This window comes from Branchiostoma belcheri, unplaced genomic scaffold, assembly GCF_001625305.1.
Source record: "Branchiostoma belcheri isolate BF01 breed outbred unplaced genomic scaffold, Haploidv18h27 scaffold61, whole genome shotgun sequence".
NCBI lineage: Eukaryota > Metazoa > Chordata > Leptocardii > Amphioxiformes > Branchiostomatidae > Branchiostoma > Branchiostoma belcheri.
Window position 1 is genome coordinate 507,774 of NW_017804254.1, and position 24,040 is coordinate 531,813.

The 24,040-nt window shown below is 40.2% G+C and overlaps 2 protein-coding genes across 2 annotated transcripts; one reads left to right on the top strand and one right to left on the bottom strand.

Annotated features, from left to right (window-relative positions):
- Window positions 1-826: 826 nt before the first annotated feature.
- On the top strand, window positions 827-6,539 carry LOC109482897 (adenosylhomocysteinase-like). Its single transcript, XM_019785781.1, has 8 exons — window positions 827-906; window positions 1,521-1,711; window positions 2,208-2,436; window positions 3,125-3,237; window positions 3,621-3,828; window positions 4,484-4,686; window positions 5,230-5,421; window positions 5,900-6,539. The coding sequence occupies exons 1-8, from the start codon at window positions 873-875 to the stop codon at window positions 6,029-6,031; spliced, it is 1,302 nt and encodes a 433-aa protein (XP_019641340.1). The 5' UTR covers window positions 827-872; the 3' UTR covers window positions 6,032-6,539.
- A 450-nt stretch (window positions 6,540-6,989) lies between these two features.
- On the bottom strand, window positions 6,990-23,746 carry LOC109482881 (transmembrane protein 117-like). The gene is made up of 7 exons (XM_019785758.1): window positions 23,314-23,746; window positions 14,494-14,666; window positions 11,567-11,727; window positions 10,871-11,103; window positions 10,091-10,348; window positions 9,510-9,633; window positions 6,990-9,260 (listed from the first exon to the last, which is right to left on the bottom strand). Exons 1-7 carry the CDS (start codon window positions 23,575-23,577, stop codon window positions 8,665-8,667), a joined length of 1,809 nt encoding a protein of 602 aa, XP_019641317.1. The 5' UTR covers window positions 23,578-23,746; the 3' UTR covers window positions 6,990-8,664.
- Between the last annotated feature and the right edge of the window lie 294 nt (window positions 23,747-24,040).

The window sequence follows — 24,040 nt, forward strand, 5'->3', positions numbered from 1 at the left end:
CGCGCGGACGTCATCCATAAAATTTACTTGGTGTGGCCTTATTTCAGACACTAATTTTCTCAGTGTAAGGACACAGTATTATTGCATAGTAACAGTGGCTGTGTTACAACATGTTGCTCTTGGACAACTGTTTGGTTGCAACTTTACACTAAAAGAGAGTATCTTTGATAACATCTGATGGTTGTACAATCTGCAGGCTTAAGTTATGATGTGAGTACAAGATGTAAACTATACTTAGTGCACATAATGTTCATGTTGTTCATCATAGTAAACCAATGTCCTGTCAATTATCTATTAAAGAAAGTAATACCAAGCACTGGAAGTTTTTTTATTTGCAGACAAAGCTCTACATTTGAAACAGTGAAGGCCTATCTTAGTTAAAAATGCCATCAGCATCATAGTAGCTGTACTTGTTGGAACTGCTGAAAAAATAGCAAAGGAGCAATAGCAAAGTTATCTGCTCGGACATTTCATCTACAGTATATAAACACCCCTGGGACTGGGCACAACTCAAAGAGGGCAACAGACCTGTCCTTGGTACTGAACACTATCTAAACAAACGCATACACACACACACACGTAGATCTGTCCTTGGTGCTAAACACTATCTATGGACACAGACCTGTCCTTGGTGCTGAACACTATCCACACACAAACACGCACACACACACATAGATCTGTCCTTGGTGCTGAACACTATCTACAGACACAGACCTGTCCTTGGTGCTGAACACTATCCACACGGACATATACCTGTTATTCAGTTCATACCAAATAAGCTAGAGGGCGCTGTTGCATAACCCACCGGACAGGTGAAGCAAGGCCATAACCTTTGACCTAAAGAAGATCGCTGATTCAGTGGGAGGCGCATCATGGCTCAGGACAAGAAACTTCCTTACAAAGTTGGCAAGTAGACAAAGACTTTTAACGTCAGCAAGCAACTGATGTTGAATATTACACAGATTATTATGTCTAGTTGTTAGAGGTTGGACTTTGGATTACAGCGTCATTGAATGTCGCATGTATAATTTGGGCAGATACGCAGTAGAGGCGATTGTAGTGCCTAGTTAATACATTTGAAAATCCTTTTTTCTCTTGAAAGTTTTGGTCCATTTTGGAGATTTTTGGAACTTTCCTACTTTGGTCAAGTTTTCTTTATTTCACCAGTTTAGTGGGCGTAATGAGAGATGTGAAGTCTTATGTGAAGGTTAAGTCTTGTCTGGCCTATATGTGCGGATAAAGTAGGCCAAAGTTGAGGTTTGTTTACTATCATCAGCTGTGGCGGGAATTTGACCGAGTCGCCCCGTTTCCTTTCTATATTTGGGAATCAGGCCCTTGTGGCTACCTGGTGCAGAAGAATATTTGAGATTGAAGTATGGGAAAGTATGAGGACTTCAATCTTTTAGTGCATTTAAGCATTATTCCTATGGCCAGATTTAATACTGTCTGCCCTTATATTGGCAAGTGGTTCCTGAAGCCATGTGATGTAACGATATAAATGTTTGTCTTTACTCATGTAGCCGACATCGGACTGGCAGAATTTGGCCGTAAGGAGATCAGACTTGCGGAGCAGGAGATGCCGGGACTGATGGTGATGAGAAAGAAGTACGGACCGGACCAACCGCTGAAAGGGGCGCGGATCGCCGGCTGTCTGCACATGACCATTCAGACAGCAGTCATGATCGAGACACTTACAGACTTAGGAGCACAGGTGGGTCTTCAGGGCAACTTGGATACTTGGATACCGGCTTTTACAAGAGACTTAACATGAACCTTTTGTAGTTACAGGTTTTGCAAAGCACAAACACAAAAACTTGTTCTATTTTCCTAAATCTTTTTAATGCCCACAATCAATCATCATACAGATCATTCTGGCATGGCTATTATGAGTCAGAGGTTCGCCAGACCTCTGCCAGGGTGATATGTAGAGAATCACCAATTGCTCCTACTCTTTAGATGAAACATGATTAGTTTCTGCTGACATTCTACTTATTTTATTTTACATGATGCACCCAAAATATTTTTGTGCACTCAATTTTCTTAGGTTGGGTGCACCAGTGCACCTATTCCCAAAATGAATTTCGAGCCCTGCTGTAGCTGCATGTAGCAGAATCAATCAACAGGTGTTTTAACATCACTTAACAATCTCTTTTTGAATTGACAATTTTACTTGTCATTAATTAATTGAATTAACGTCTACCCTCCAGGTCCAGTGGTCGAGCTGTGACATCTTCTCCACCCAGGACCACGCGGCGGCCGCCATCGCTAAAACTGGCGTCCCGGTGTTCGCGTGGAAGGGGGAGACGGAGGAGGAGTTTGTCTGGTGCATCGAGCAGACGCTGGTGTTTCCTGACGGACAACCTCTCAACATGATCCTGGACGATGGCGGAGAGCTGTGCAACCTCATACATCAAAAATACCCACAATACCTTGCAGGTAGGTTGCGAGAAAAACTCCCATCTTTTTTTAAAGTACATTAAAAGATGTAATCATCATTTACCTGGCAACATGGTGGTTTAAACTTAAACCTTTTTTAAGTATTTTAAGTTTTTCTAGGAATGAAAAAAAATGATATGGATGAATTAAAAAAATATGGACAGTGTCTGGGCCTAGGAAAAAATGTTGTGTTAAATCCTGTTTCCCAACACCATAGAAAAAAACTGCTGACCCTAGTCTTTTTTTTTTGTGAAGCCTTGCAAGGGACATAAATTTTTTGAGCTGATTGATCTCTTCTAGCTCTATGATCTGACACCTGAGTGATGAAACATTGTACAATCGGTTTGACAATTGAAACTATAAGTGTCCTCATGCAAGTTTCACTTTGTTTAAGTATATATATATATATATATGTATGTATGTATGTATGTATGTATGTATGTATGTATGTATGTATGTATGTATGTATGTATAAGTTGGCTCACTACAGAGGTCTGAAAAGAAAAGGAAAAAAGATAATCCCTACCTTCCGACCCTAATTGTTTCAGGTCTGAAACAGGAAACACAACATTTTTTTCCTAAGCCATGTGTAAAGTTTTCGCCCAGAACTTTCAGAGTACTAAGATTAGTAAGAATGGTAACAAGCCAAAAAGTCCCCACCCCAAACATCCTACCTTTCGTTGTTCAGGTATCCGGGGGATCTCAGAGGAGACTACAACAGGTGTGCATAATCTACACAAGCTGACTGCTGCGGGGGAACTCAAGATACCTGCCATCAATGTCAATGACTCTGTTACCAAGGTGCCAATAACACTGTATGAGATATATATCAGGACATAGTGTGTTAATTTCCAAACGATAGTCTTGTTGCCCTAAATTTATCAAGAATAGCGAAATGTAATGTGATATGTCAAATCTTAGAGTCTTTTGGTACGTCTCTATCATTTGAGGAAGTAGGTAACACATTTCATGCTGTAGATGTAAGCTTCATACCTTTTTTTCAAGCCATATGATTATTACTTTTAAATGCCTTGTTCTTAGATTATATAACAATTTTGTCAAATGTGCACCACTTTGAAAATTGAAGTGGCACAAAGGATACTGATTTGTCCCAAATATTATAATCTTTAGTACTTCATTGTTACCCAAAGTATGTAGTGTAATAATTCCATTCCCCTCTGCAGAGTAAGTTTGATAACCTGTACGGATGTCGAGAGTCGCTCCTGGACGGGATCAAACGTGCGACAGACGTGATGGTTGCGGGGAAGGTCGCCGTGGTGGCGGGGTACGGGGACGTGGGGAAGGGCAGCGCGCAGGCCCTGCGGGGTCTGGGCGCTCGTGTCCTCATCACTGAGGCTGATCCAATCAACGCTCTACAGGCAGCGATCTCAGGTTAGGGTGTTGGTAGTACATACATGTACTGCACCTGTGCTAAAACAGTAATCTATTGTGCATAGCTCTTCGGCAAAATGTTTTGATGATAGTATTTGCATGTTTAAGGATGACATACATTTGTATCTCATCTATACTTTTCAAATGTTGTATTGGAAAAGATATTGTCTGCAATGGGTAAAATTCTGATGCAATGTTGACCAAACATGCAACGAAAACAAAAATCTGGGTTTAGTGCAGGCATAATATGATTTGCCAATGTCCTGGGCGTGTTGGGGTAATAAGTGGTAGGTACATAGGGGCTGAGCGGGGTGCTGATCCAATGTGTCTTAAAGGCAGATGGTATAGGAAGGCAGAGCCCTCTCCTTCCACAGTGCCCTTTACCTCCCCAACTGAAGTCAGCTATCTGAATGGTTAAATATGGCACAGAAAATTAAAAATGTCAGATTCACATTGTTTTCTAGGTGAACTCTTAATCACTTGCCATGTAATTTAATTTTGCCTTTCCTTCTGTCAGCATGGTGTGCAAATTTATACTTAAAAGGGATAATTTGCTGACAAAATGTTTATCATTTATGGGTGCTGACTTCTTCAAATTTGAGCAATCAACAGCTATCAACCATGCTAGATATTCTCTCTAATTCTTGCTTCATAGGATACGAGGTGACCACAATGGAGGAGGCCTGTAGGGTAGGGAATATTTTTGTCACCACGACGGGTAACAAGGACGTCATCCGTGGCGAGCACATCTTACAGATGAAGGAGGACGCCATTCTGGCCAACATCGGACACTTCGACTGCGAGGTCGATGTCCAGTGGCTGAACAAGAACGGCCAGAAAGTCAACATCAAACCTCAGGTAGATGATAGAACTTGGTAAATTGTGAGAGCTCATGGTTTCTTGGCTGGTTGTTTCCTTTCACCAGTGCCCATTCAATAAGTCTGATCCAAGAAATGTTATTGGCTTGACTTTTAATTACAAACTTCTCCTAAGGACCACCTGGCTAATGTAACCACTTTTTGGTGGACACCTTATTATTATTTTTCCCGTTGACACAAGCATTAAGAATCCTGTATTTAATGACCACCTGTGCACTTAATATTGGTTACCTGGAGGGTTTCTGCGAAGGTTACGATATTGTTTTTGCTCAGTTTCTTCTTCCTCTTCTCCAAACAAATATTGTCAATGACCTGGACAATGGTATTACTGGTGCTGTAGCAGACGCCCTGCGGTGTTGGGTTACATTTGGAGGGGCTGGTCATCATATAGTATATTATGAAATGTGTTTGTAATAGGCTGAACCCCCAAGTGTTACCTCTCTAGTCATGGGCAGTTTTGACTTCAGCTTGGCAGTTACACTGTCCACGTTTCAGGTTGACCGTTACACCCTCCACGTTTCAGGTTGACCGTTACACCCTCCCTAACGGCCGGCATGTCCTGCTACTGGCCGAGGGCCGGCTGGTCAACCTGGGCTGTGCCATGGGTCATCCCAGCTTCGTCATGAGCATGTCCTTCACTAACCAGGTACTGGCACAGATGGAGCTGTGGAACAGGGCTGACCAGTACAGGGGCGTGCACAGGCTGCCCAAGAAGGTTGGACACAAGAATCTAATTAACCCTTGTCCTGCTGGCATTTTTTTATACGTTTTCAAATAATTTGATGTCTAAGCAGGTCTTAATCCCTTGACTTTTTTTCGCTGTACTGGCGTAGTTACTTCCGCATTTGTTGTGTTTAGTAGACTTAGTCTAGTATGGGGCAGATTTAAATCTCATTTATGCCTGTTGTTATGTAGCAAAAGATTCCATGTGCTGTACAATAAAGTTTATCTATTATATTCAGATAATGACTCTTGCACAGTAGCTCAACAGATGTTTGCATGATATACGAATTATCTGTCTGATGGAATTAAGGTCTGGACACATCGATTGGTCAAATGGACAAGCACAACAGACACCGTAACATAAGAATTTTTCTTATAAATCCTGCTCTTTTTAACTGTGCATTTTCTTGTGACAAAGTAGTTACCACTAATGGTTACCTACTGCTATTTCTCCCCTAATATATTCGCAGCTGGACGAGGAGGTAGCTGAGCTGCACCTGGAGCACCTGGGAGTAAAACTGACCCGTCTGTCTGAGGACCAGTCCCAGTACCTGGGGGTCCCTGTAGAAGGACCTTACAAAGCTGAGTTTTATAGATACTAACTTTTGTAGGGTTGGACATCACTGACAGTCCAGGAGATAGAAAGGAGATATAGAATTTTTCTTTCTTTGGACTGGTTGGGTATGTAAATTTTTCATTCAGCATTTTCAAAAATATAAAATTATGCAAAATCATGTATTCCTTAAAATATGGAAATAATTTTTATCCTTCAGATGCATATTTTCATTATGCTATGATACCTTCTGGTGCCTTATGGTGCTATTATATATAGCACTCAAAAGATTTTCATTTAAAGATTGTGCTGCGTTGTATGAATTACTACGTAGTATTACATGACTGAGTCATGATAACAAATGAAAGGTGAGAATTGTTCTTCAAATTGTAAGGAGAGGAGAGGGTGCTAATTATATATCATAAAGTACAATGTATATTCTTATAATTTTATGTTACTAACAATGGACTATTCATTGTAAGGCCACACCAAGTAAATTTTATGGATGACGTCCTTTGAAGACCCTAAATCTAATGTGAGAGGGCGAAAAAAAACCAAGAAGGGCCCTAAAAAACAAGATGCCTAGATTAGAAATATACTAAGAGACGAAAAATGTTAGGACACAAATTGAATGAGGTGACACAGTGTAGTCTTTTATTCATCATCAAAACAGCAATAAATCAGGTGGAATAGCAGTTGTCGTCCTGTCCTGTTTTCGCGTTACGGGTTTCACGTCAATCTGACGATTTGCGGCACTGTCGTGACTCTTTGGTCATAGTTACAGGAAGCGGAATTTCTTGTATTTTTTTCTAGGAACAGGCCAAAATCAATGCGCGCGAGGACGTCATCCATAAAATTTACTTGGTGTGGCCAATTAAACCCATGCTTAGCCTTAAGCATACAGAAGCTCACAGATTTTAAACTACTCTTGTTATGCAGACCACATGTATATACATAGAGACAAACTTTTGTTACTATTGATCAGAAGTTTTTAATAAAAACGCTGTAATCAAAATTGCAAGAAAGCTCATTGTAGTCAGAAATGCCAGAATCACACCAAGCTTACTACAAAGTGATTGTCTATGCTATCAATGACTGAAAGCTGCATTTTTTTATAATTGCTTCACAAATAGCTCTTGACAGATTTCAGTTCTATTACACTGCTGGCAAGTGAAAGTGAACTGGGTTCGAGCTACCATGTACCTTTCTTAAGCTACATGGCCTCCTTCCCGGAAGTTTCAAATATCGGTTTGTTAGAATTTGCACCTGTTATCTGCATTTGTATCTAGCAGTGAATGTTCTGCTCTATAAAAGATCCAACATGTTTAATAACAGACAACATTTCACTTTGGTCTGTTAATACATCAAGCATTCTAAGTGACTTGTATTTTCTCATTTCCAAGTTGATTTCCACTATATACATATATGGATTTTGCATAGCTGCCCTCTACTTTCCCTACTGTTCCAGTACAATTTTAGGGAGATGTAATTAATATCTATTCCATGATTGTTTGTCCATGATTTACGCGTTACAGAAGGTAGGAGTAGTCAGTACATTCATATTTGCTACATGTAGACATTTCTTCTTTCTATAACGTACGTGTATAGACACTATATCCTTAGAAAATGCAGCCTCTCTATATAGAACTCTAAGTCAGTTGCTTTTTAACACACATACATACAAAAAAGTAGCAAAATATCTACATTTTCTCACAGTACGTTTCTGTCAATATATTTTAGCTGTTTTAATTTTTACAACCCCCCTTTGTCAAATGTTTCAAAGTTGTAACAAATCTCTTAAAACATGAATAAAATCATTAAATGATCTTACATCATTGACATATCAACCTTTCTCCCAAAGATAAAGTTTTCTCTCTCTGAGACTTTAGAAATAACATTTCATCCTGTACATTTATGTGATAAAAATAAGGGAAGGATCATTATCTCTTAAGTACAGTTTCCCTTTTGACAGTAAGTTTCCTTTGGTATCAAGGTAACATGATCATACACAGACTGTAACACATCATTTTGATTTTCTCATGTATCTGTACATTTACTACAACACATGGCTACTTATGTCATCTATTTGGAAGAGATTGCCTCAATTGTGTGAAAAGAGCCCCCTTGCAGATGTTAGTGGGATTGCAGGATCTTGACTTTTCTTGCTGTTAAGGTTTCTTCACAGCATAGAACCCAAGTGTGATGCTGGGTTCAGGGGCAATGTGGGCTTTAAGTTAAGTCTGGGAATTTGTTCTTCACTACATTGGAAAACACTGCTGATGGCGCTAATGTTTTCTACATTCTTCTTTTGACAAGTTGTTGTGTTCCACTACGACATATTTTGAGTTTTGGACTGTCAACTACCTATGTCGCTACCACATCACATGTAGAGAGCTACTAGATCATGAAAAAAAACATGTAGCACACTGAACCACACTAGGCCATTCCTTCAGCGAGGAATGGCCAGCGTGCTTCAAGACAGACGTGGTTGTCGGTACCGCTGATCAGGCCCGGTGTCAGCCTGTTCGGCAGTCGATACATGATAGGACAGTCCGCACCTCCAACACTGGCAGTGGTCTTCCCAGAATTCCTCAAACTCCTCCCACAGTATTTCCAGACTCTCCACCCGGGAGTGCTGTCGCTCCCGGGGCTCTTCTCACACATTTGACAGCACTTGAACTTTCACCAGTCCCTCCGGCGCTGCTCCGTTCTCCGCCGGAACGGCCGGCCCCCGTTTTCCCTCTCGGTATCGGGGGTGTCGTACGCCGCGGGTGGCGGCGGGACATTTAAAGAATTTACGTTTGTTAGCGACACGACGGTCGTCTTTGGTTTGGCAGAACTCTTCTGCCACACCCTCAGTCTCTTCGACCGCTTCCTCTTGACATAGCGGTCTGCGTGGGGATCCTTCTCGTTGGGCTTGAAGCGTCCGTACCACCAGATGAGGACGCCAAAGGTGACGAAGGCCATGAGGCCCGGGACGAACGCGATGCCCTTGATACCCAGCGTGAATCCGATATATTTGGAATGCATATGAAGGTCTCTTTCCAAATATGTCAGATTTGTTGCTGGGTCGGTGTGGTTGGCGCGCCAGTCGTACGTGAGCGTCGTCCGGTTGAACAGGTCGCCCTGGAGCGTGGTGATGTCCTTCACAAAGTGGATACTGTCGTCTGGCCCCACGTACTGCCCGTAGTCAAACGGCTTGTAGAAGATCTGGTTCTTCCACATGTTCAAGTCCAGGATTATCACCAACATGATGATTCCATAGTTGAACCACTTCCCTAGAAAAATACACAGTGGTTTGTAGTAAGAACAACTTAAGACAAAAATTAGAAACTTAAGGTAACATACATATTTGCAAGCAAATACAGTCATAATGTTTACCTTCAATCATGTTTACCTTCACATGGCCTCACCTAATTGCCTGCATGAGTGGATATATACTTACAAATGAAAAAAAAATACTGTTTTATTATTACTCAAATACATTCATTCCTGAAGCCACCTTGCTACGTGTAATCTTTCCCTACCTGTGACGTGGATTGTCCACTCGTCTTTCCGCAGACATTTTGGGATGTGCAGCCGGATGTGAGTGGTGTTGATACCGGGCAGTTTAATGTCCATACTACCCATGAAGTGGGGGAAGTCCCAGTCCTGGGGGAAACAGTACAAGTTTTTAACACCAACCATATGACTTTTATTCTTAAAGAATATTCAAACACACTTATATGTACGTGCAGTTGCCCCTTATCCAGAATCCCAAAATACATTCTCTACTGCGTCTATTGACATTGTAATGCACTCTCTTGCTGTCAGGGGTTGATTGGACCTCCTCACCAAGAGCTTGAGGTCAAACACCAGATCATACTAAAGACTTTAAAATACATGTAAGGTACATGCTGCTTTCTCTGCTTTAAGGTCAAACACACAACACTACCTGTGGGCTAGCCTCTTGCTGTAGTGCTTGCACACAGTAACTGTGTGGCCCAAGGGCTACAGAAATGGAGATGGGCATGGAACCCATCTAACATGGAGTGGAATGGGACCCATCTAACATTGAATGGAACGCGACCCATCTAACATACACCCAGACTTGGGAACCCTGTCCCACCTGCATGACAATGAGCAGGTCCATGACCAGGATGAAGGAGGCCAGGAAGGCTCGGCTCAGCTCATTGGTCGGCAGGAAGCCGCGGTTCAGGTAGTCCCAGTCGATGTAGTCGGTGGTGATCACCATGACGACCACCCCGGTGAGGGACAGCAGCACGGTCCAGAACAGGATGATGCGGTGCCAGCCTTGGCGCCACCAGTGGCGGACGGGTCGGGCCCACGTCTCGTAGAGGGTGTCCTGTAGCATCATGTCTGTCACCTGGGGTGATGGTGGAGAACAACCATTCAGTAAGTTGGTACATCAATTCAACATTATTAGTTACACAACAAGAAATGTTGAAAAGACATCAGCATGTATGTACAAATTATGCTCTTGTGGAATGCAAGCTTGTGCTGAGATCTCATTACTAGTATTCTAGTAAAACACTTACCGGTAGTAAAAACTATTGATGGCACCCATCCCCATCAATGTAATTTTCTGCCACATATGGTATATAATTGCGCATGAAGGGTATAAAGCAACGCAACAAGACATTTTCTCCAGCTGACTTGTCTATTGGTGCTTTGAACTACAGTACATGTACCACCTTTACCACACAGGCCCAACTCATAAGGTAATACTCTGATTTCTCTCTCTCTGGTTCTCCGATGTTGTCTACGACAGACGAACATCTCTCTAGCTGATTTAGACTTTTCCTAATTCTATTGGAATCTATCTATAACTGTATTGTATACCCATCAATACTACAAGCTATCTATAAGTTTACTATGATCCCAGTACCATCCATGCGGTGACGAAGTCTCCCATCCATGTGCCGAGTGCTGCAGCCTTCATGAATGAGGAGTTCCTGAGCCCCATGACGTCAGAGATCTGCAGCTCGTACCCCAGCCCTGCCGCCAGGATGATGCCGTTGTAGATGTTGGAGAAGATGAAGAGGCTCATCAGGGTTGTCAGGAACATGATGAACCAGGAACCGCCGTCACGGTGGAACATCTTCAGACGCAGCAGACGGCCTGGGGGGGGGGTGTGTAGTGGTCGAGGAACACATTGATTAACTCATATTGGCAGAAAATACATCTATATTTATACTTATCTCTCTGAAAGGCTGACCCCCTCAAGAGACAGAGGGGTCTGGAGACAGCTGTCCATACTTGCGTCTACAAGGTAGGTAGGTAGGTACCTTATTCTAGTCATGAACTTGGTCCATGTAATCATTAGGTTTCTTGCAACATACACTTTTATGTATTTAATGGTAAATTGACAAATGACATATTCAGTCTTCCAAAAATCTTATTAAATGATATTAATGATTGCACAAACTCTTTATCAATGATTGCACAAACTCTTAAGAAAATTGGAAATACAATTCTACAGATTTGAACATTCAAACAAAGCTATTTCTAAGTGTCAATACAATATTAACTGATTTAAGTACAAGCTACTTAATCTAAGAGTTTAGAAGAAAACAACACTCACCAAAGAACAGCTTGTGCACTAGAAACTTGCCCAGGATCATCCCTACAAGGATGGCCAGGAGCCACATGAAGACCTTGAACACGTTCCACGCACCCCCTGGGTACTTGTCCACAATAAAGGAGTAAATGTTTCCCACGACAATCACATTCGCTGGTGTGATGCTGGAGAAACACAACAGGGTTGGGTTAGCAGGATTAGGCACATTTAACAAAAGGAAAGTGATCTTGATCCAGTTTTAGCTCATGCACTGAATCTTCCACTGGTTGTGACTGAGAAGACTTCTGTGCAGGTTCATTGTACCGGGAAATTCTCCTACATGAACTTCTGTCAACAAGCACAATGAACTATGGACCATGGCTCAACATCCCATCCTAAGGACTGCGACCCTTTACAGTAGTGTGAATGTCGGGTGAGCAACAACAGCCGGGATTCGAACTCCCAACCTCTTAGGCATCCCCTCTAGATAAATATCATTTTCAAATGTTGTGTCGGAAAAGATATAGTCTGCAACTGGCAAAGTTCTGATGAACTTTGACCAAACATCTAATGAAAATCTTGAAAAATCTGAGTTTTGCACAGGTGTAGTATGTTCTGCCAAGATGCCGTAGAAAAATCATGGTTCTGTCCTTGGTGCTGAAGTCTGGGTGTATAGAGAGACACACCCCATGGGTAAGGGGTGGGTGATCAGTTATTAATTAAAATTATGTGGCACTGTCTATCCGGACTACATGTACATTCCAACAAAGAATTACAACAAAGATTAACAAAGATGCATGATATGTAACATATCTGGTAGAATAACTGTATATTGTGTAACTGTTGTTATTGTGATTTGTGAATGTATTGCATTTTTAAAAAACAGGATTGTCTGAAAAACAGGTCAAATGACCTGAGCGCAATTTCCTGTATAAATAAATAAAAAGTGTAAAAGTGTAAAAAAGAATGTGATAACGCACATAGACACACAACAAACTTTACATGTATTCAAGTAGCCAATCATAACACAATTATATATCATAGAAACAAATCTAATTAACTTTAAAATCAGAATGGTTTAACCCACTTCAATGTCGGCATCAATGCTTATTTGATTTGGACAGGGACACTTTCCAGGGTTATTAGGTAGTGGCTGCTGGCCAAATCTGCAATTTTCCTAGACATCTCCCACCTAAAGCTAATTTTGGAAACACGGTTATTTTTTACGCAGTGACGAATGGATGTTATAATAGTTGGCAGTAAACTCAGCACAATATAGGAATAATTTCTTGTTTAACAAGGTTTATGATGTCAAAATTTGAAAATTTAATGATCTTGTTTGTTTTTTTGGCCGCCCTTGTTTTTTTTGCCCTATCACAATAGATTTGGAGTCTGCAGAGGATATCATCCATAAAATTTACTTGCTGTGGCCTAATGACATAAATTTACATGTACATGCATGGGTGTGGTGAAATATGTGTGATATATGTATCTCTTATGTAAAATATGTTTTTAAAAAAATTAAGCATTGCTTTTTTTATAGTATACATTGTATACGATAACAGTACATGGGAGGGGGCTTAATTACGGACAAGCTTTGATATCAATACCCTGCAGGTCCTAATTGAATATTGATCATTATGTCACATTTATGTATGATTAATAATCAAAGAAATGTTTCTGGTTCTAATCATCCCTAATCCTATGTTCCGTGCCTGCAGTTAGAATGGGTCGATATGGAATGAGTAAATGTCAAAATGTCCACAGTTTCATCCATTTATCTTCATCAAGTAAAATTTTTCAAAATTATGAAAATTGATGATTCCTAAAGAAAAGTACTCTCCGAGCAGAAGTTTAGCCTTCAGCTTTTTCATACATGTCTTATAAGGAAACCTGAAAACCTGTTTTCCCCTCTGGTCTCTCAGTCACTGACGAAAGCTAGTGGATACTAGCTGAAACGTCTGACGTTTCAAAATCATATCCAGTTGCTTGAGTAACTGCTTTTTGGCGCATCGTATTACCTGGATGTCTAACCTTCATCGACATGTCTTATAAGGCTTTCATTTCGTACTGGTATCATTTTTCACCATAGTGGCACTTTGGACACTGCCTTACCAATTTGATACTCTTAGTCTTATATTATAGCCACCAACAGATCAGCTTGGAGATTAAAGGCGTCCAATTCAAAAAATCAAAATGGAAAAAGAAAAAAAATATATTCTGGATGAGGAAATCTGCCTGACATTGACATTAATTGCAATTTCTTAGAAAATTTTCCTCGTCATTTTATACTTGAAGCATCTGAAATAGCCCAAAAACAAGCTATGTGAGGAGAACCACAAATAGTGGTAAATACCTAGCTTAGGCCACACCAATTTAATTTCTTGGTTAACGGATTTTTCTAGAAAAATAATGGAGCGGGCGGGCGAAAAAAATAAAAAAATAAAAACAGGCCTAGGCATCCTATTATGGCCCAAAATGGTACGATAGGAGCCATGAAGTCAACACACCAGGCTGGTTCAAAATTTTAACAATGAATTTTGAACTTTTAATGATACCATTGCATTGAAAGATGGAATAACTGTAACAACTAGGATGAAAAGGACTGTTTTCAACTGTTCAGGGCAAAATATGAGCATTTTGCAGTTGATTCTGGATTTTTATCTTTATTTGCAAATTAGAAAAAAATGAAGCGGCGAATCCGTTAACCAAGAAATTAAATTGGTGTGGCCTTACGATACAAAATAAGCAACCATTTTCTGTCAGCAATATCACATTTTTGCCTTCCAGATTTCAGTATGCCTTGTCCATATAGGTAGGGTTGAATCAACTTTAAGTTTAACATTAAAAGAATGACCAGGAAATTGACTTTGCAATTTTTATTGGATGCCTTTAACAGGAAGGTAGATCTACAAATGAGAAGAAGAAGAGAAATGTTTCGCGACCGTTACCTGTGGGAAACAGGATCCTCCGCAAACATCAGGAAGTTGCAGAACACGACAAGGTACGCCACGAACAGCCTGGCGTACGGGTGCTGGAAGTAGTAACGGAAGTCTTTGATCATGTGGACCGACCACATGCTGGCACGGTCCGGTTCATCGTACGCTTCTTCTGCTGCCATCGCCTGGAAGGGAGAGAAGAAAAATTTACTGTAAATTACAATTTTTTTATGGTACTTTTAATTTCACATGAGTGTGACAAGCCAAGTGATTTGCGTCTTTTCATCATTTTTCTATCCCTACCAATAATATTATTGCAACACTGAACTAGAAAATAGAAAAAATTTTGATGAAAACCTGTTTAGAAATCCCTGACCTGCACGCCAATGTACCTTGTATAATGGCTTATTGCATGGGGAGGTACTCGTAAAACTGTAATTAGCATGCATTTTTAAAGAGTGTTGTTACAGAAGGATGAAATAATATGAAAATTTTGGATATTTTGAGAATTGATACACGCACATGATGAAGAGACATTGAAACAATCATGTCAAGAAAAAGAAAACATTCTTCTGACAAAAATTGATAACTGTGCAAAAAAAAAGGCAATGTACAGTTACCGTTTTTGAAACCATGAAACAACAACATCCTTAAAATGCTTATATATATAGACTGTAGTGTAACAAAATGGAAATTAGTTCTTGGGTCAACCCTATGAAAGTTAATGCTCCTCTTAGCAAACATTGTCTATGACACTTATTTATAACATGACTGTGCAGGTCTAGTGGCTCTAACAAGGAATCAAAATACATTTTACCAAACTAGATCACCAATACTTTTCTTACCTATACTGAAATAAACTTGGACAGTCTACTTAGCATAACAATACATCCATCATTCGAGACAAGAAAACACGACTACCGTATTCCTAAATGTTTGAAAACAAAACATACCCCGATAAAACCAAATCATACAGAATTGGATGTCCAACATTTTACTCTTGGAAAACAGTTGTACTAGAGGTTAACATCAGTAAATACCTGAATTGGACAAGGCACAATATGTGAGAAGCTGTCCTCTGAGTCTGACATCTTGGTCCCCTGTACAGGAATTACTCTGAGCAACAAATGGTCCTTCAAGCTGATAAGGGACTGTCCGATGTATACCCAGGGGGATGGTTATTAGCAGGGATTATATGAGGGGATTTTCCATTCATAAAATATGTGGAGTATTAGAGTCTCTATATAATTGCTTCACGTTTGTACCAAAATCAATTATTCAGTGTATTAAAAATAGAATCGCTAAATTTTAAGTAAAAATTTAGGTTCATTACCATATTTATAAGTATGATCAACCCCAGTTATAGCCTCCCTTCAACCATTTGAATGGTTTGTTGGATCTGGCAGTTTCTGGCAAGTAATATCCGCTGTTAGAGTGGCTGGTTCCGGAAGTCGCTTTTCTCATATTAATAATTTACAAGGTTGCTGAAGTTTTCATTGATGGGATTACATCTCCCACCCATGACTGCTTTTGATATTTTCTGCACTATGTTACAATCTCTATTATGACATGTAAAATTAAGCTAAGCATGGTGCATTTTACAACTTTTCCAATGAATATTTATGCAGGTGCAATCTGAGATTAGTCGAGAGTCCTTTCAATATGAAGATAACTACTAAGTAGTACTAAACCTATGCCAAAAAAGTTTACTATAAACTTATGCAATATTCAAAAAAATAATATTGTTGCTTCAGTAAGTTGTTTCAAACAGGCACATGTTTCTCAGTTGAGAAATCATTTCCGCACTTGAATATTCATAGTGATAATCCAAAACTTTAAAGTAAACAGACTACTAGTAGTGGCCCAAGAATTCAAAACTGTAACATAAATGCCACACAAACTTAAAGCATTATAATATATATCTACAATGTATACATTGTACCTGCAATAGCATATTTATTTTGCATAACATTCATATTAGATTCAAACATGCGAGAGCAAATGTGTATGTTCAGTCATACTGTTCTACTCTTTGCCTTTGATGAACAGATTTTCCAGTGGCTGTGTGCTCAGGAAGCTAGGTTAGGTTCTTACTTTCTGTCAGGCTCCATGCCAAGATGCAATACTTCAGGCCATTATCACATAATTAGTTCCCAACATCCTACTAATTAACTTTTCCATGCATTTCCTGGAGCTAACTACAAAATTTGGCTCCAAGTAACAGAAACAAAAGTTAGAACATATGGTAGTTAAATACCAATATGCAATGTTGATAAATGGTTTCTTCTTTACTTGGACATCCTACACTTGTATAAATCCTACATTTGCATGACATTAATCATTTTTCTTTCTTAATGGAAACTTTATGATTAGATTAGTCATATTTCAAAACCTGCCAAACCTGCACAAGAATGGTACCATGGGGTATCGATTTTGTCCTCATTGATACAGCCATAGTAATTCCGGAAATGGTTATTCATAACCTCGTTAAGGACAAATTAATCAAAATAGAATTATTCATGATGCATTAATTGCAAAATATTGTGAATGTAGCTAATCATTTATGGGGTAAATTAATTTGGTTTTTGAGTCTGGTATGAACAGGGTCTAAATGAGTGTCTGAACCATAGACTTTGGCAATCTCTAGTGATCGAACTTACATCGAACTTACAATACAGTTTAACAAAGTAAAACTTGCATGACACTTGTAATTTTCAATGTCAATGTTGGAAAACTGATTGTGCAATGTTCTATCAGGTGTCAGATCATGGAGATAGAAAAGGTTGATCAGCTCGAAAAAGTCATGTCCCCTTGCTGGGGTCCACAGTCTCCACACTCACATAAAAAAACTAGGGTCCGCAGTTTTTCTAGGGTCGGTTGGGACAAAAAGGAAACATAACATTTTTTTCTTAGGCCTTAGCTACTAGGCTATTTTAAAAGTACTCACTTGTAAGCCACTACACTGTTCCTATACCAAACATGTGCCCTTTAGTTGCTAGGCAGTGACATCACAGTGTATGTTTTACCAGAAACCGCATAAAAACACTTAAGTTAGGGTGGGGCTTGGGGTCAGCCCGGGTCATTAAAAAAATCCTCCATGCATCAAAGGTCAACAATCAACCTTTGCTGGATTGATTCAGAGGCCAGAGTGTCAACTGTTATCAACAGCAGGGCCTGCCATGGAAAACCCATTACACCCAGCCATCACACCTCTGATTACTTACATCAATCATGACGTGTGTGTGAATGGAGGAGGGGACCAGGGCTGACATGGCGCCAAAGGAGTTGGCTACGTTTCATCTGAAAGTGTGTCACCTCAGGTCTTGAGACCTTGGTCATGCCATGTATTTCAAGACTCAACACTCAAGATGTATCTATCGCACTTTCTTAATACTAGAAAAGCCATCAAATGTTGACAAATGTTACATATAAAACATAAAGAAATGTAGTTATACGTTCCAAGTACTAGTAGTTCTTTCAGGGAGGTTATGTCTACAATGTACAAACACATTACTGAGGGGAATCAGTATAGATAGAACTTTCTTGCACGACAATTGTACATGGTACAACTTACGGTAACAACAATTGAGCATTTAAGAGGTATAGAATAAAACTTAACATCCTAATAGTAATTACAAAGACAATAACAAGAATAAGGCCTAGCATACTAGTAAGTCTCTGATATAGAATTACAATCAATTGGGGCTAATAATTTTTTGGGGGGTATTTTTTCTATATCACAGATAATCCAGTCTATATCACAGATGATTCTCTTCTTAATCTTATCCTTGGCTACACCAACAAACATAAGGCACCCATAAAACAGGGAGGTTACCAGTCATAAGATTGGAATCATCAGTGCACTGTGCGTGTAATTAACAAGATGGATGTCACATGCATTCACGTAGTACTGCTTTCATTAAATTGCCATATAAAAATATGTTTTTGAGGTACTTTGTATTTGTAAAGTGAAATATTTGTTCTCATCATTCATATGAATCTATCTATGGTTGGAATAAAAGTGAAGCAAAATGTCTGAAACATCTATCTATAGTATAGCCAGTAAAAAGATGGAAATCTATTTGACATGCCCCTGATTGACCTTAATTGAAGTGGATCCATAGTTTTATTGAGGCCTGTCCCACTTTTGTAGCAATCACCCAGGAGAAATTGGCCTGGGCGTTACGACTGATATGATACAATGTCACATATACCTGGCAGTGCTAACACTATGCTTTTTCCAATTAACACATTGAAAAACAGCCCCAAAGGATATTCTTTTTCAAAATTAAAAAAAAAATGTAGACTACATTTAGCAAGCTCAAAGACTGAAATTTCACATAAATTCAGTGAAGACATGGAGCTTGGAGTGCCTTGCTTGGCGATAACACTTAATTTATCGGCATTTGAAACATCTGCTGAGGTATCTAAAAACAACTTTTAGAAGCCATCTATGAATGAATTTTCAAGCACATCCCCCCCCCCAGACACATGATAATAGTACCTCCTGATCCTCAGAGGCCGTGTTTAAACGGAATCACCCAAACCGCGATTCGGGTAACTCACATTCCTCACATCTGGTGAAACCGTGTCCGATCACAATTCACTTGAGCTACATTTATTGTTGTTTGATGAAAACACACAAGGTGGCGTGTTATTAATGTCAGACGTCAACGACCTGCTTGCTGATGCCCGCCTCCCAGCGTATCTCGGCCGAATGCCGACGTGGTCCCGCCAGAGGTGGTGAAGCTCGCCCTAGAACGGACACATTATTTGACCATTACTGCTCTTTAAGTTGGTATTGCATATGAATAACGAAATATCACCCCGTAATCCATGAGTATTGACTAGGCGAAGTCACATTGAAATCACATTGCGTTCAGACGCAAATCGCGATGCGGGGAAACCGATTCGAAACCACCTCTAGAAGTGGCTTGGGATCGAGGCGCTTTCAATGTGATTTCGGAGCGTTCACATGGAGCCACTTGAAACCGGCTTCGGGGTAAACCACATGTAAACCGCCTTGGGTGATTCCGTTTAAACACGGCCAGAGTCTGGTCCAACAGATTTACTTGACTTTGCTCATTTACATATTATAGTGAAGACTGTTCTAGTAGTAGTGTATACAAGTGCTGCACTGCTTGGTGCAGAACTACAAATAAAGGAGATGTATCCTCTTGTGACTTCTATAAGATGCTGTTACCTGTCTTGTTATAATGTTACACATTTACCGGCAAATAAATGCATAATGACAACCACATACAAATTGAGTTTCCAATTATAGTAATAAGCTAGAAGAGTCCCAACACCTTGATCTTGAAGTTAAATCATGGTTAAATGTGCCATTTCTTTTCTTTCAACTTGGTGTTGGAGTCTCTTAAGCTATTATGTGTAAGTTGTATATTTAGGAAGGACAGAAGGCTGAAATTGCAGGAAATGGCCTCCATTTCTATTTATAACAGTCAAAATGCTATAGCTTCCTCCTCCGAGGGGGGGCCACCCCCCTCCGGACCACCCCCCCGGCGACCACCCCCCGGCGCGTTGCGCGTCGCTTAGTGTGTGATCGGTAAGTTTCCTCCCTCATACTAAAATTTTCTGGGGAGAACCCTGACATACCAATCCAAACTAGCATTCAAGCCAACTTGTCTGTCTTTCCGTCGTTTTACGGAATTTTGCTGCTCATCAGAGACAAAAAGGTGGCCCAATCTGTCATCTTTGACGGACAAAAATCTGCAAGATATGGAAAGAGACGTCATTAAACTAAGCTTATTACAGCATATATCTGGTAGCATGATTTATACCCCTCAAATTGCAGTGTTTCAGTGGGCCAAGCAATATCTTTCAGCACTTGACATGAAGTTATGTTTAAAAAATTGAGATGACAAAAAAATTTCAGGCTGGCTAGAACACTGATTCAGACACTCATTTATATACAGGTTACACTTGTAATCAGACTCATTCTCAGTCACTCAGATGAAAGATAGCATCCTCTGATACTTCAAAGAATTTTTCCATGGCCACTCAATTGATAATATACTTTGCAAAATTACGTACTGTCTAAGAACTGTTATTAAATCATGAAGATACATTGTAATCATTGTGTTCTCATGGCACGTACCACACGTACACATGAATGAAGATATGTCAGATGATATGTAGTGATAATACCTGGTAGCCATCGAGTCATAATGATTTCACCTGGCTCATCTTATAACTACTAGTACTAACTTTTCCACTGAATGCAGAGTGAAATCTGAAATTAGCAGTCATTTTTACATGAAGATAACTCTACGTAGTAGGTTTAGCTTATATATACTTATAGCACTGGGTCAACCCCATAATCAAATTTCCATTTCACAGCAGTCTGATAACGTGCTGAGCTCTGGGTAACATTAAGACTAAATGCCAGATGGCAGTTTTTTAATGTCCCTTACAGTTTGTATTTTTGAGTCCCTACTATAGTAGTTGTTAGTTGTACAGTTAAAAGTGGTACTAGTACTCACTACTAGTGTCTGGGCATGATGTAAGGGGTAACATACTACGTCCAGGTATAGTCGTATTATATGGGGGAGCACCAGGCATCAAACCTATACTCTCCACGCAGACTGTGATGAAACATTGTACAATCAATTTTCCAACATTGACAAATGAAAATGAAAGTGTCCTCACCTGCATATTTTACTTTGTTAAACTGTATAAGTGGGATCACTAGAGTAGAGTTTGTCAAAGTCTAAAAAGAAAGAAAGAAAGCAAAAAAGATCATCCCTACCTACCGAATCTACTTTTTTTCAGGGCTGAAACAGGAAACACAACATTTTTTCCTAGGCCTTACCTGACATGCAGGTATTTTCCACAGTAACATCAGGTGGCAGGTACATTTGCATGCCTGCACACTACAGGACAATTATCTAATTCAATTTGCTGTCAGCTCCAATTTCCAGATGCATACTTTTGAACTAAGCTTGCATGCACAAGTTTCCAGCCGCTTAATTAGATTTGCCTGGTAAAGCTTATCTCTTTTGAATTTTTAAAGCAAATCCGATAGTAGTGCTACTGTTGGTCATTGACTTGCAAACTTTGCAAACTAACTACAGGTATATATTGATCATTTCATACTTTATTGGATGGCCTTAGCCATTAATTGATTACAGTCTCAAGACTGTTGATATGAATGATACTAATACATCCGCTGTGTTTGAAAAACCCTTCTTTTCAAGTATACATATACTATAACATGCTAGCACATGTTCAGTCATATGACCTGCAATCACATGGTATGTTGGTTTACTGGCAATTAGACGTTCCAGAAAGCAAGTCCAATAGCCAAGCAGACGCCAAAAATTGGAATTGGAATGTTGCCAGTTACTAGTGAACTTGGACTAGTGATACAACATTGAGACTGACACAAGCTGGGTCAGTAACAACCTTGTACTAGTACTGTTGCCTGAGCCCATTCATCTTGCTTTGTGGTCTTCATTCATACCATTGATACTAAACCTTCTATACAGATGGTGCATTTCTAGGAATGGATACGGAAGGTCCATGCATGAGGGTTGTGTGAAATGTGGTTGGCGTTTCATTTCAACTACATCTCTCCATTTTCCTGTGTATGGTATTTTTCGTCCCCTCTGTTCAATTGTCTCATTTACATACATACTAGCCCATTGATCTTGATATTGAGTTAGATTCTGTACTAGAGTACAGTTAATGTCGCTGATTCATTGGTATCACAATCACATGGTACCCTATCGATGAATGACTGGTCTGAAAGCAAAAGATAGATAGAGATACCAGCCCACATTCATTTGTCTTAATGATCTTGATCTGATTTTACGGATAAATTACTTTTCTCTCTGTACATAGCTATAGGTAAAATCATTTGTTATTCATAGTTGGATAGTCCGGTGCGGGTTATCACCATTTCCGGGCAGCCAGACATATCCTGGAGCAGTACCACCGACTAATCCAATGTGCGTTACGTGCCGCACCTTGACGTTAGCTCATCGTTGCCTAGCAACAGAGCTGAGGGACGTCACTTGAACGTCAGACCGACACTCTCTCGCCGCCTACAAACCAATATCTAATCATTTCTTCCACCTGGGGTTGACAGCAGAGATGGCAAACTGCTGGAGGTATCACCATTGTGGCATGACATCCCCAGATTGTGTGAAAAGATTCCACAACGGCCCTTAGAACACGGAGATAACTATTGACACTTAATTTGTTGTAATTAGATTATTTCACAGTGGGATATATGTGTTTGTTGTTACCACGCGACAGGCCATCCCACGTTTTTGAGAATTGACAAATCACTCCCTTGACGCCCCAGTAAAGAGCAATTTTCTTGCAAATTGTAAAAGATGGTTTACAGTATTAAATATGACCAGCAGTGCTGAAAATATTGTTACAGAATTCTAAAGATTCATAACCTTATATCCCCAACAAAAGCTGGGAATGAAATACATTTGTTATTATGGTAAAGAAAAGCTTCTTGTCGTGTGGAATACTGTCCTATTGTGGTACGCCATGACCATAGCCGGGCTGCCACCATCAAAACATTCCGTGACGTCAAATACCTGATATGGAAAGAATGGAGTAAAAATGGATCGATGGAAAGCGGAGACTGAAAATAAACCGCACGGATGTGGTCCACGGAATTTTCCCGATTTTACGTTTTTGTTGTGATCTGGATGGGGGCGGAACACGTGAATTGTGTAGGAAATTGTCAAGATCTTTAGCAGTAATAAGTTGACCGTGACGATTTGGTAACAGATACCATCCCTGGATACCATCGGATTAGATTACGGTGAAAAGATTTGTTACGGTACTTACGGAATCCGGCTCGTCTTTGGGATCTTCTGCTTGATCTGTTTGTTCTTTGGGCGTTGTCGGTGCCTCGGGATCACGATCGGGATCCTTACCGTCCGTCTCGGCCCCTCCCCCCTCGTCTACCGCGGACGACACGGCGGTCTCCCCGCCGTCCTGTCCCTCGGCCCCACCTCCCTCCCCTTCCCCGTTAGACTTCAGCGGGGCGTTCGGCAGCGTGTAGTGCCTCATGTCCACATCTTGCGGCGTTTTCCCCGGTCCCGAAGCCATGGCAGCTGCGTTTCTGTGCCCTTTCTAAACCTACATTTCACGTAAAACACCGAAAAACGCCCACGTACAACGCTTGGTATAAGCCCTTCACCGCAGACCAATCTGCCCGCCACGGTATCTCAACTATCTTCGGTACCGCGAAGGACTTCCTGTTTGGAGCACAGGGGATCATCCGTGCACGAAATGGGGGATGGTGTTGCGAAGCATATAACATTGTGTTGTTAAGATACTAGCGTGTCAATATATCTAGACTATTGACTTTAACTCAGAAAAGCATCAAATTATTAAACTTCTTCCGTTTAAAGTAGATATAATATCTACATTTCTGACTCTTTTGATCGATCCCCAATTTGAGCGCATCATAACAACGCAACTAAATGTTATTGTGATTCCTGTGCGCAGAATCAAACAGTATTTCAACACCAGAGCTGTGCCATAATAACACATTTATTAAACACAAAAT

What these genes read in the sequence shown, in the direction of transcription:
- LOC109482897 (XM_019785781.1), top strand. Translation starts at nt 873, where the DNA reads ATGGCTCAGGACAAGAAACTTCCTTACAAAGTTG. An exon ending in GAAACTTCCTTACAAAGTTG is followed by an intron (nt 907 to 1,520) that starts GCAAGTAGACAA and finishes TTACTCATGTAG; the next exon opens with CCGACATCGGACTGGCAGAA. An exon ending in AAGTCAACATCAAACCTCAG is followed by an intron (nt 4,687 to 5,229) that starts GTAGATGATAGA and finishes TCCACGTTTCAG; the next exon opens with GTTGACCGTTACACCCTCCC.
- LOC109482881 (XM_019785758.1), bottom strand. Translation starts at nt 23,577, where the DNA reads ATGGCTTCGGGACCGGGGAAAACGCCGCAAGATGTGGACATGAGGCAC. An exon ending in GAGGATCCTGTTTCCCACAG is followed by an intron (nt 11,728 to 14,493) that starts GTAACGGTCGCG and finishes GTGTTTCTCCAG; the next exon opens with CATCACACCAGCGAATGTGA. An exon ending in ACTTCGTCACCGCATGGATG is followed by an intron (nt 10,349 to 10,870) that starts GTACTGGGATCA and finishes CCATCACCCCAG; the next exon opens with GTGACAGACATGATGCTACA.